The sequence below is a fragment of the Nomascus leucogenys genome, chromosome 18 (genome assembly GCF_006542625.1).
Source record: "Nomascus leucogenys isolate Asia chromosome 18, Asia_NLE_v1, whole genome shotgun sequence".
Classification (NCBI taxonomy): domain Eukaryota; kingdom Metazoa; phylum Chordata; class Mammalia; order Primates; family Hylobatidae; genus Nomascus; species Nomascus leucogenys.
Window position 1 is genome coordinate 58600224 of NC_044398.1, and position 13112 is coordinate 58613335.

The 13112-nt window shown below is 45.7% G+C and overlaps 1 protein-coding gene across 4 annotated transcripts in view; it reads left to right on the forward strand.

The window, feature by feature from the left end:
- The window catches only part of MCUB (mitochondrial calcium uniporter dominant negative beta subunit), a 139524-nt gene that overhangs the window by 113157 nt on the left and 13255 nt on the right, over positions 1-13112 (forward strand). Inside the window, exons 5-8 of one of the 4 annotated variants that reach the window (XM_030799125.1) lie at positions 6946-7106; positions 8806-9009; positions 9614-9730; positions 11896-11916. In XM_030799125.1, coding sequence (XP_030654985.1) covers positions 6946-7106; positions 8806-9009; positions 9614-9730; positions 11896-11916 — 503 coding nt within the window. Of the gene's footprint in view, positions 1-6945; positions 7107-8805; positions 9010-9613; positions 9731-11895; positions 13100-13112 lie in introns of those variants that run through there. The other 3 variants (XM_030799127.1, XM_030799126.1, XM_003269359.4) reach the window with 3 other exon arrangements.

Sequence of the window (13112 nt, forward strand, 5' to 3'; positions counted from 1 at the left end):
CAGCATCCTGGGAGAGCTGCAGGCATGAAACCTCAACCTGTAAGAGCTACTGCCTGGGCTGAGCCCAGCAAAGCCATGGGGGCAGGACTGCCCAAGATTTTGAGGACCTAACCCCTGCCTCAGTGTATCCACAAGGTGGCATGTGAATTCAAAGATTGTTCTGAAGTTTTAAGATTTAATGTTGTTTACCCTGTTGGATTTTGGACTTACTTGGGACCAGTTACCTCTTTTTTCCTATCTATTTCTCCCTTTTGCAGTGGAAATATCAATCCCATACCTATCCAACCATTCCATTTTGGAAGTACAAACTCCAGCTGTGAGTTTGATTTCAGACTCACAACTGGAGGATAATTTGCTTCAGGATGAATCATGCCTTGATTCTTGCCTATATCTGATTTAGATGAGACTTTGGAATTGGACTTTTGAGTAGATGCTTGGGACTATTGGGATGGAGTGAATGTATTTTGTGTGTGAAAAGGACATGAATTTGAGGGGCCAGGGGCAGAATGCTATGGTTTGAATGTGTCCCTCAAAATTCATGTGTTAGAAACTTGATCCCTAATGCAAAGCTGTTGGGAATTGGGACATTTTAGAGGTGTTTAGGTCATGAGGACCAACATGAGTGGATTAATGTCATTATCATGGGAGTGTGTTTGTTATCTTGGCAGTGGGTTCCTTAATAAAGGACAAGTTCAGCCCCTGCTTGCTCTCTCTCACCCATGTGATGCTTTCTGCTACATTATGATGCAGCAAGAAGGCCCTTGTCAGATGCTGGTACATTGATCTTGGATTTCCCAGCCTCCACTAACAAATTTCTGTTCCTTGTAAGGAAACAAATTTTTGTTCTTTGTAAATTATGGGGTCTGTGTTATTTTGTTATAGAAGCAGAAAGTGGACTCAGACAAGCAGTTACTTAGAAAGCTTGCAATTATGGCCTTCCTCCTCGTTTTTTTTTTTTTTTTTTTCTTCTTCTTTTTTCTTCTTTTCCTTCTTTTTCTTCTTCTTTTTTTTCTCTGTGCCAGCTGCAATCTACTCAGCTGCTGCTGCCCGCGCGGACTACTGGATCCGCCGCGCGCCACCGCTGCCTGCTTTTTCTCGTTTGGCTGCAGGCGCGTGGTCGCCATGTTGGCCACGCTGCTCACCAGCTCCTGACGCCGAGTGCTCTGCCCGCCCCAGCCTCCCGAGCCCCTGCCCGGCCACCGCCCCGTCTGGGAGGTGGGGAGCGCCTCTGCCCGGCCGCCCCGTACGGGAAGAAGTGAGGAGCGCCTCTGCCCGGCCGCCCCGTCTGGGAAGTGAGGAGCGCCTCTGCCCGGCCGTCCCGTCTGGGAAGTGAGGAGCGCCTCTGCCCGGCCACCCACCGTCTGGGAAGTGAGGAGCGCCTCTGCCCGGCCACCCACCGTCTGGGAAGTGAGGAGCGCCTCTGCCCGGCCACCCACCGTCTGGGAAGTGAGGAGCGCCTCTGCCCAGCCGCCCCGTCCAGGAAGAAGTGAGGAGCACCTCTGCCCGGCCGCCCTGTCCGGGAAGAAGGGAGGAGCCCCTCTGCCCGGCCGCCCCGTCCGGGAAGAAGTGAGGCGCCCCTCTGCCCGGCCGCCCCGTCTGGGAAGTGAGGAGCGCCTCTGCCCAGGCACCCATCGTCTGGGAAGTGAGGAGCGCCTCTGCCCGGCCACCCCGTCTGGGAAGAAGTGAGGAGCGCCTCTGCCCAGCCGCCCTGTCTGGGAAGAAGTGAGGAGCGCCTCTGCCCGGCTGCCCCATCTGGGAAGTGAGGAGCGCCTCTGCCTGGGCGCCCCGTCCGGGAAGAAGTGAGGAGCGCCTCTGCCCGGCCGCCCCGTCCGGGAAGAAGTGAGGAGCGCCTCTGCCCGGCCACCCCGTCTGGGAAGGGGTGAGGGGTACCTCTGCCCGGCCGCCCCGTCTGGGAAGTGAGGAGCACCTCTGCCCGGCCACCCATCGTCTGGGAAGTGAGGAGCGCCTCTGCCCGGCCGCCCCGCCTGGGAAGTGAGGAGCGCCTCTGCCCGGCCACCCATCGTCTGGGAAGTGAGGAGTGCCTCTGCCCGGCCGCCCCGTCTGGGAAGTGAGGAGCGCCTCTGCCTGGCCACCTATCGTCTGGGAGGTGAGGAGCGCCTCTGCCCGGCCGCCCCGTCCGGGAGGAAGTGAGGAGCGCCTCTGCCCGGCCGCCCCGTCCGGGAGGAAGTGAGGAGCGCCTCTGCCCGGCCGCCCCGTCCGGGAGGAAGTGAGGAGCGCCTCTGCCCGGGCGCCCCGTCCGGGAGGAAGTGAGGAGCGCCTCTGCCCGGCCGCCCCGTCCGCGAAGAAGTGAGGAGCGCCTCTGCCCGGCTGCCCCGTCCAGGAAGAAGTGAGGAGCGCCTCTGCCCGGCTGCCCCGTCTGGGAGGTGAGGAGAACCTCTGCCCGGCCACCCATCGTCTGGGAGGTGAGGAGCGCCTCTGCCCGGCCGCCCCGTCTGGGAAGTGAGGAGCGCCTCTGCCCGGCCGCCCCGTCTGGGAAGTGAGGAGCGCCTCTGCCCGGCCGCCCCATCTGGGAAGTGAGGAGAGCCTCTGCCCGGCCACCCATCATCTGGGAAGTGAGGAGCGCCTCTGCCCGGCCGCCCCGTCTGGGAAGTGAGGAGCGCCTCTGCCCGGCCACCCACCGTCTGGGAAGTGAGGAGCGCCTCTGCCCGGCCACCCACCGTCTGGGAAGTGAGGAGTGCCTATGCCCGGCCGCCCCGTCAGGGAAGTGAGGAGCGCCTCTGCCCGGCCACCCACCGTCTGGGAAGTGAGGAGCGCCTCTGCCCGGCCACCCCGTCTGGGAAGTGAGGAGCGCCTCTGCCCGGCCGCCCCATCTGTGAAATGAGGAGCGCCTCTGCCCGGCCACCCACCATCTAGGAAGTGAGGAGCGCCTCTGCCCGGCCACCCACCGTCTGGGAAGTGAGGAGCGCCTCTGCCCGGCCGCCCCGCCCGGGAAGAAGTGAGGAGCGCCTCTGCCTGGCCGCCCCGTCTGGGAAGAAGTGAGGAGCGCCTCTGCCCGGCCGCCCTGTCCGGGAAGAAGTGAGGAGCGCCTCTGCCCGGCCGCCCCGTCCGGGAAGAAGTGAGGAGCGCCTCTGCCCGGCCGCCCCGTCTGGGAAGTGAGGAGCGCCTCTGCCCGGCCGCCCCGTCCGGGAAGAAGTGAGGAGCGCCTCTGCCCGGCCGCCCCTTCCGGGAAGAAGTGAGGAGCGCCTCTGCCCGGCTGCCCCGTCTGGGAAGTGAGGAGCGCCTCGGCCCGGCCGCCCCGTCTGGGAAGTGAGGAGCGCCTCGGCCTGGCTGCCCTGTCTGGGAAGTGAGGAGCGCCTCTGCCCGGCTGCCCCGTCTGGGAAGTGAGGAGCGCCTCTGCCCGGCCACCCATCGTCTGGGAAGTGAGGAGCGCCTCTGCCCGGCCACCCATTGTCTGGGAAGTGAGGGGCGCCTCTGCCCGGCCACCTATCGTCTGGGAAGAAGTGAGGAGCGTCTCTGCCTGGCCGCCCCGTCTGGGAAGTGAGGAGTGCCTCTGCCCGGCCGCCCCGTGTCTGGGAAGAAGTGAGGAGCGCCTCTGCCCGGCCGCTCCGTCTGGGAGGTCTACCATGGAGGCCAGAAGCAATGTGGGGGCTAGACGTGGTGGCTCACACCTGTGGTCCCGGCACTCTGGGGGGCGAGGCGGGTTGATCACTTCGGGCTAGGAGTTCGAGACCAGTCTGGCCAACTTGGCGAAACATGAAAAATACAACAGACAAACCAACCAACCAACTCAGTGACAACAAAACAGGTCTACCCTGGAGTCATACTCTAATTTTTTCTATTTTCCTCCCTTTCTGATCCTTTATCCCACTTTCTTTTTCTTCCTCTTCCTTCTCCCTCTTCTTTGTCAAATAGAGGATTGAGTTATTATCACTGATCCACATAAAGTCCCTCTCTACCTTATTTTAACTCCCACCCCCCATTTCTATTCCCCGACTTCCCATGTGTAACCTTCCTAATATGTTTGATACGCATCTTTTTGTTTGTATGTATTTTTAGAAAATGTTTATTGTTTTTGTGTGCAAAAAAAAATTAATAAAAAAAAAAAAAAGAAAGCTTGCAATTATGAACTTTCTCTCTCCCTTTGAGGTATAATTTTTTTTTCTTTTTTTTTTGAGACAGTCTCTCTCTCTCTCTGTTGCCCAGGCTGGAATGCAATGGTGCAATCTCGGCTCACTGAAACCTCTGCCTCCCAGGTTTAAGCAATTCTGCCTCAGCCTCCTGAGTAGCTGGGACTACAGGTGTGCACCACCATGCCCAGCTGATTTTTATATTTTTAGTAGAGACGGGGTTTCACCATGTTGGTCAGGCTTATCTCAAACTCCTGAACCCAGGTGATCCACCCACCTTGGCCTCCCAAAGTGCTGAGATTACAGGTGTCAACCACCTCACCTGGCCTGAGGGTATAAATTTTTTATTACCCAGACCTGTCTTCTCAAGGACTTGGGAGTCTCTCTTTGAAATGCTCATATTCAAGGACATAACTCTGGCTCTTACTCCCAACCCATGGGTGCCTGGCTCTGACTTGCATCCTGTCATAAGATATGAGAATTTTATTTCTCTTCTGGATAGGTACCAATTAACAAACCCAGATGGCCCAGTAACATTAACCAGCTATCCACTTTTTGTAAATTTTCATTTCCTTGACTCTGGTCAAGCCCCTGCTGTTCACCCTGCCCATTCTGTCATTCTTTCTTTAAAACAGTCATCTCTGCACAAATTGAAGTTGAGTTCAGTTCACGCTGGACCCTATTGCAATAGTTATTAATAAAATTTACCCTTGCTGTTTTAGTGCCCAGCTTTGTCTATCTTTGTTATATACTCCAGAGTTTTGGATAAAATTTTGTCCCATCTATGCCTTTTCTCTGTATGTAGATCTTTTACATACCAATACATTTTTCATTAACAAAAGGACTCTGACTCTTCTACAGATCTCAAAGCCTAAAAGGGAACACCTAGCTTTCACCCCTCTGTGACAGCTATAGCCTAGAATATGGAAGGGGGTAAAGACCACAACAGTCTTGAATTGGGTAGTGATGGAAGAAAAATAACTTCAGGACTACTGACACAAACTGGAAAACTTACTGGGCTGATACTAGCTCTAGACATATGTCTCTCTTGTCTGCAGTTGTTTGCTGCTGCCTGGTGGGAAGGTCCATCTTCCCTTCTTCTCACCTTGTCCTTCCTCAGGTTCTCTTACAGTGATAATGAACAATTACAGCCCTCAGAAAGGTATCAATCTGAGGGACTTCTCATAGGCGGAGCCTAATTTTATATGGACTTATAAACCCATAGAGGAGGTGGGATGAGGGAAGTCTATAATCAAGAGAACTTTATATTAAAAACTCTGAAACCGTAACTCCTGTAGGAGTTGAAAAATAATTTTCCCTTTACTCTTAGTTCTTAGCTGGGATGGACCCCTGTGATAAGAGAGATTACTAAGAAAAAAACAAACAGTAGTTTATTAATGTGTATATTTCATAGACACATGGGAGGTATCCAAGGAATGAGTAATTCTCAAAGAGGTGGCTCTGAACCTCAGCTGATAGAGCATCTTCTACAAAGAACAATTCATTTTTAGAGTTGTGACAAGTCAAAGGAAAAGGGCCTTGAGTCTCTGGGGGCAGCAAATTGTGGAAAAGCAAATAAGTTGGTTAAAGGTAGTTAAAAGCTACTAAAGTTTGTCATGTAGATTCCTCTGGTGCAGTCTCCAGGCTGAAAAGGGTCTAAAGTTGTCTCTGGCGATCTACCTTTGTTCTTTCTGGTAGAGAGTGTTACCAGGGGTCCTTGCTCCCAGAACTCCCAAGATGGTGGTGGGCCACTTCCAAAATGGCAGCGGGCCACTTCGTGTTCTCTGACCTGGGGTTCTTGGCCTCACGTATTCTAAGGAATGGAATCTTGGGCCATGCAGTGACTGTTATAGCTCTACTAGAAGTCATGGGTCACTGAAGACAACCATGGAACCCAGTGACTAGTGTTCAGCTCGATTAGGACAAACCCAGGCACTTAGCAGTGCAGGAACAAATGGCAAGCCTTTAGCCCGATCTGGAGCGGCAAAGGGGTGCCTCGCTGGATCAGGAGCACAGTGGACACCCTGCTGGATCCGGAAGAATGGAAGTCAGCAGCGAGTCTGCTACGGTGGCAAAACAGCAGTGGTGGACGGCGAGCGAAAGCTCAGCTCCAGCAGTAACAAACACGGACCAGAAGAGTGCAGTTGCAAGATTTAATAGCGTGAAATAGAGTGAAAACAGAGCTCCCATACAAAGGGGGGGGACCCAAAGGGGGTTGCCGTTGCCGGCTTGATCGCCTGGGTTTATATCCTGATCCTTGTCCCTCCCGCTGTGCTCTCAGGCAATAGATGATTGGCTATTTCTTTACCTCCTGTTTTTGCCTAATGAGCATTTTAGTGAGCTCTCTGATTGGTTGGGTGTGAGCTAAGTTGCAAGCCCCATGTTTAAAGGTGGATGCGGTCACCTTCCCAGCTAGGCTTAGGGATTCTTAGTTGGCCTAGGAAATCCAGCTAGTCCTGTCTCTCAAGAGGTCTTTGTAAAATTTGTGTCCTGTTTTTGGGCAAATAGGGAGAGGCGGGAGAGCCTTTCTTGTATCTGCTTATGCTCAGTTGCCTTCAGCTGAAAATAATCCTTATGCCAAAGTGTCATGTTTTTTGGTGACTTTTTTTTTTTACTTTGTATATGAACTGCCTTTCAGATCCACACTTTTTTGTTTACTGTGACTCTCTTTGTTGAAAAGTGCACTTGAACTGCTTTTCAAATGTATATTACACCTTTGTTTACATGTTTGTACACCAGCTTCCTTACCCTGTGGATCCTAAAATAATATTTGCAAAGAGAACTGGGGACAGAAAGAGTTACACACCCTGCAGGAACAATGTGGTGACTGGCTTGTTTCCCTTGTGTCTTTTCTCAGAAAAACCAAGTAATGAGCACACTGCTGAGATGGAACACATGAAATCCTTGGTTCATAGACTATTTACAGTCTTGCATTTACAAGAGTCTCAGAAAAAGAGAGAGCACCATTTACTGGAGAAAATTGACCACCTGAAGGAACAGCTGCAGCCCCTTGAACAGGTTAGGAAGCATCACGGTTGAGTATATTTGAAAATAATACCTAGTGTTTATTGAGTGCTCCTCATGTGAGCATTTTTCTGAATGCTTTCCATATGCTAATTTTCTCCTTTACTCCTCACAAAAAACCTGTAAGTTCAGTACTTTTATCTTCCTCATTTTTCAGATGAGGAAACTGAGCAACAGAGCTATATCGCTAATACATGGTAGAGCCTGGACTTGAGCTCACGTGGCCTGTGTTCACAGCTGCCATCTTAAACTCTATGCAATGCTTCCTCTCCAGAGATCAGTCATAATGTCTCTGTAAATAAGTATCATATGAGCAGGGAAGCACTAGCTGGAGTCCTACCTCCCTTTCCTTTTTAGAGAATAGGCCCAGAGCCCCTGCCGTGCCTAACAGAATTGCAGCTGGAAAGTTGGTAATGGCTAGCATCTAAAGTTAATCAATGGTGTGGAAAAAATAACTTTGATTTGGGGGGACAGTTGGGGAAATTGGTTTGTTTCAAGGGAAAGAATTGCATTCTTTAGACTTATAATCCCATTTATGATTTTTATTTAAATGGGAAGGTATATGTGTATCTTTGAATATGAATGGAAAGTTTCTGGAGATGTAAGGAAGTTTTAATACTAATTACCTCTAAGGGTATTTGGAGGGTGGCAGAGAGAGGGACTTGTTTTATTTTTTTTATTGTTTACCATTTTAGTTTTTTCTTTACTTGTAATATATTTACTTGGATTAAAATTAAAAAATCTAGCTTTCCTCCCACCCTGTCCTCCACAATTACTATATTCTCCACACCTATAAATCATTTCAGATTTCCTTTATCTGTGTACAAACAAATACAAATACATTCTTATTTTGTTCTCTTTCTCAGAAAAGGAAGCACACTATTATGCACTATTCTCATCTTTTTTCAGTGTATTATAGAAATCTCCCCTTATTGGCAGAGAGCTTCATTACAGTTGTGTAATATCTTGATGGGCATATGGATTCTTTTTGGACTTCGGCTATTAAAAATGAATCTGTAATGGGTTTTGTGTATGCAGGTATATATTCAGAATGAATTCCTAGAAGTAGAATTGCTGAGTCAAATAGGCCTCTAATTTTAGTTGGGTTTCAGAGGATGACTTCTGAGTTTTTCATTGTATACTTTTCTATACTATTCATTTTTCCAAGGACAGTTATTACCTTTATAATTTTAAAAAGATTAATGAGCTGATTTGAAATGAGTATTTACTCATTCACGTATGTTTTATAAATTGTTTTTCCTTATATCTGACCTCTTCAAAGTAATGCAGATGTGCATTTGTTCAAGAGTTTCTTTTATTTTTTTGACACGGAATCTTGCACTGTCGCCCAGGCTGGAGTGCAGTGGAGCGATCTTGGCTCACTGCAAGCTCTGCCTCCTGGGTTCACGCCATTCTCCTGCCTCAGCCCCCTGAGTATCTGGGACTACAGGTGCCGGCCACCACGCCTGGCTAATTTTTTGTATTTTTAGTAGAGACGGGGTTTCACCGTGTTAACCAGGATGGTCTCGATCTCCTGACCTCGTGATCTGCCTGCCTCGGCCTCCCAAAGTGCTGAGATTACAGGCATGAGCCACCGCGCCCGGCAAGAGTTCCTTTTCATCTTGCTTTTTGTCCCTTTAGTTGGTGTAAACTAAACTAATTACAGAATTAACAGTTTTTCATTCCCCCTCAGGTGAAAGCTGGAATAGAAGCTCATTCGGAAGCCAAAACCAGCGGACTCCTGTGGGCTGGATTGGCACTGCTGTCCATTCAGGGTGGGGCACTGGCCTGGCTCACGTGGTGGGTGTACTCCTGGGATATCATGGAACCAGTTACATACTTCATCACATTTGCAAATTCCATGGTCTTTTTTGCATACTTTATAGTCACTCGACAGGTGAGTAGTTTGTTAGGAAAATGGTAAGTTAGAACATCTTTGCAAAGAATGTCTTATCTAAGCAATGAGCAAAAAAGCCTTTTTATTTACTGAATTACTGCCATCTGGTTTTTATGAGCTGGTAAATTTTTTATTGTTTTTCACAAGACTGGATGAAGACTCACAACACAGAGAAATTATATATAACTTCTTTGGAGAAGTAATTAGTGTAACACACAAATTCCTCCATTGGGATAAACATGTGTTCTCTGTGCCCTCATTTATAAATAAAACTGAATTTGCATTGCAAAACATTCAGTAACATCAGCTTTGTCTCATGGTTATTTAATATGCCAAAAATCTCCCTTTTCTTATTTCTTCCTTCTCTTTCCCATTATGTATAATTTCTCTTCCCAGCTTGCCTGTTTTTGAAAGGAGCAGCAGATCTTAAATGAGACTAAATGTTTTATTTGTGTTGGCTTATGCTTACTCTCATGGCCATTGCAAATATTTCACTCATTCATCTGCCTTCTTTTGCTTTGGTGTTGCTGAGTCAAGTATCTTTCTTGCAGAGGCATTATGTTCATTCAAAACATGTTATTTTCTTCTCTCTTTTTTTTTTAAGGATTATACTTACTCAGCTGTTAAGAGTAGGCAATTTCTTCAGTTCTTCCACAAGAAATCAAAGCAACAGCATTTTGATGTGCAGCAATACAACAAGTTAAAAGAAGACCTTGCTAAGGTATTACTACAAATACATCTTAGAGCTGGTTTGTTTGGGAGCCAGAACTTAGTATCAGGGAAGTATAATTGATGGCTCATCCTCACAAATTAAATCTTGGTCCTAGATTTCTGTGTGTCATGGGATTGTTCATTGAAATGGTTGACATATTTCATATTAATTACATATCCCACAGTTTTACTCTTCTGTACATGAAGATAGCTTTACATATGTGTGTTAAAATTTCTTAAATGACTTGAGACAGTAAAATAAAAGTTTTCACTGGAAATCCATTTCTAAGCAAATAATAAAAAATAGAATTTTAGGAAGGTGAACACTGTGATAAGGAACTTAAGGCATTCATAAGTTTCTTTTCCCTAAAGATAGAAGAATCATTATAGTATTCCTCCCTTCATCTTTTTCCCTTCTGAAAGGCACTTACTCAGGTATACACTGCTAGAAAGTGAAGGAACTATGGTACGAACACAAGTTTGATTTCGGAGTCTATATTCTTAAGTACTGTTTCACAATCTGCTTGTTAGCCAGTTATCTCTGGCCTCCCGATTTACTCATTAACTTTGTTCAGATGGTGACTTCTCAGCACATCACTGGATGTTTCATTTTTATCAGTAATTTCATAACAAAAAAGTTTAGTAAAAATATCCTCCATTGCTCAATGCATGCTTGTTTAGTAGTTGGTAATCAAACCTTTTGTTATGTGTACTTTCTAAATTACTCATCCCTAAAATTTAAAACAGAATCACTCAAATTTTGTAGTCCAAAAATTGAAGGACATTTAATTTTTTTTTTTTTTTTTTGAGACAGATTCTTGCTGTTGCCCAGACTAGAGTGTAGTGGTGCAATCTCAGTTCACTGCAACCTCCACCTCCTGGGTTCAAGTGATTCTTGTGCCTCAGCCTCCTGAGTTAGCTGTGATTATAGGTGCCCACCACCACACCTGGCTACTTTTTGTATTTTCAGTAGAGACAAGAGTTTCACTATGTTGTCCAGGCTGGTCTCAAGCTCCTAACCTCAAATGATCCGCCTGCCTTGGCCTCCCAAAGTGTTAGGATTACAGGTGTGAGCCACCATGTCCAGCCAAACCTTTTTAAAAAATGTATTTTATTTCATATAGTCATTTTTTAGAAAAAATATAATGCTTTTAAAAAAATTTTGTGGATTCCTTTATATTTGAATAATCCTATCTGAGAAGGCTAAGGAATGTTCTTTCAGCTAGTTTACAAGACAGTGCATTTGAGATTTAGAAGGTAAGCCTAGTGTGAGCTCAGTGATTTGGGAGGCTGAGGTGGGAGGATCTCTTGAGTCTAGAAATTGGAGACCAGCCTAGTCAACACAGTGAGACCTCATCTCTACAAAATTTGTTTTTAAATTAGCTGGACATGGTGGCACATGCTTGTAGCCCTAGCTACTTGGGAAGCTGAAGCAGGAAGATCCCTTGAGCCCAAGAGTTCAATGCTGCAGTGAACTATGATCACACACACCACTGCACTCCAGCCTGGGCAAGAGCGAGACCCCATCTCTAAAATAAAAAAGTTTAAATATAACACCTTGTTAATTATGTTTAAGGTAATAAAGTGGAGATAAAAAGATAAAGTGGTAGGTTAAGGGTTTTTTTTTTTTTTTTTAAGAATATGAACTGGAAAACCATTATAAAGGGTATAAACTATATTTTTTTAAGGCATACGGATGAATTAGTAAACTTAAACTCATCTTTTAAAAAGATCCACATATAAAATTGAAATATTTGTATCCCATCACTTTGGGAAGCCAAGGTGGGCAAATCACTTGAGTCCAGGAGTTCAAGACTAGCCAGGGCAATATGGCAAAACTCCATCTCTACAAAAAATACCAAAAAATATTAGGCGGGCATGGTGGTGGGCACCTGTGGTCCTAGCTACTTGGGAGGCTGAGGCAGGAGAATGACTTGCACCAGGGAGGCAGAGGTTGCAGTGGGCTGAGATGGTACCACTGCACTCCTGCCTGGGTGACAGAATGAAACCCCATCTCAAGAAAAAAAAAAAGAAATATTTTAACCATTTGCTACTAATATTTTAAACATTTTATTGCTGTAAGGAGACGCTAAGTTTATAGAATTCCTCTCAAGGAGTAATGTTGGTATGTTTCTCTTCTTTCTGATCACATGCTTTTTCTTTTTCCCATGACAGGCTAAAGAATCCCTGAAACAGGTGCGCCATTCTCTCTATTTGCAAATGCAAGTAGAACAACTCAATGAAAAGAATTAATCTTACAGTTTTAAATGTTGTCAGATTTTCCACTATGTATTGATTTTGCAACTTAGGATGTTTTTGAATCCCATGGTTCATTTCGATTGTTTAATCTTTTTTTGTTATTAAATTCTTGTAAAACAGAAGTATTGTTTGAAGTTCTCAACTGAGATTTTTACTTTTTGGATTTTTAAGACTTGCTAATGTCAGAAAGGGCCTGCATGTGTCTATCAAGGCAACAGTGGCTGCTGTTAGCTAAAAATCCTTGTCAGCTTGTCCCACGTTTATTCTCTATGTGGAGGTGAATGAAAGGGTCTGTGCTTGGCATTCACTTTCATTCTTAGACTTAATTTGGAATCATCCTTTTTAAAAAAATCAGAGACCAGGTCTTGCCAAATCAAACTCCTGGGCTCAAGCAACCCTCCTGCCTCAACCTCCCACGGAATCATCTTGTCATTAACTTCTTTTTTTAGTACGCAGTAGTTGGGAGTAAGATCTTTTTATCATTTATCAAAAAGGCATAAATGTTCCACCAACCATAAAGTATAGTGGGTACTTTCTGAAACAGTGTATATAAACGATTGCTTTTGAACCTGCAAATCACAAGTTTCAGGTATTGAAGCCGAAACAGCTAAACTTCTTCTCAGCCTCTGGCAGATTATTAACAAAACAGTATTATTCAGATTCTGTATCATATTAATAAGAATTGAACCTTGAAAGTAACATCTGTTATTCTATTAATGTGATCATGTGTGAATGGGTCTGATGACTGTAGGAACTTAACATGGAAGATGCTGACAGAATCAGATTTTGCAGGTATTCAGCCTATAGTGGCTAAGGATTATCATGTTTTCTATTTCATCCTCAGAATGCCATACAATAATTCTGGAATGCTGATTTTTTTTAAAGTAGGAATTAAAGTCAGTCATACACAAAATGTGGTAATTCATATGTAGATGAAATATTAAACATTTTATATGACCCAGTAAAAAACATCTATCAATTACACAAATGAACAAGAATGTGAGTTAGAAAAATGTAATAAAATATGAATTTCAAATATTTTATCAAGGGATGATTTAATTCCTGGATTTCAAAAACCTTTAAAAACATCAAACAATAAACTTTTATAAAAAAGTGACAAGATACAAGTTAAA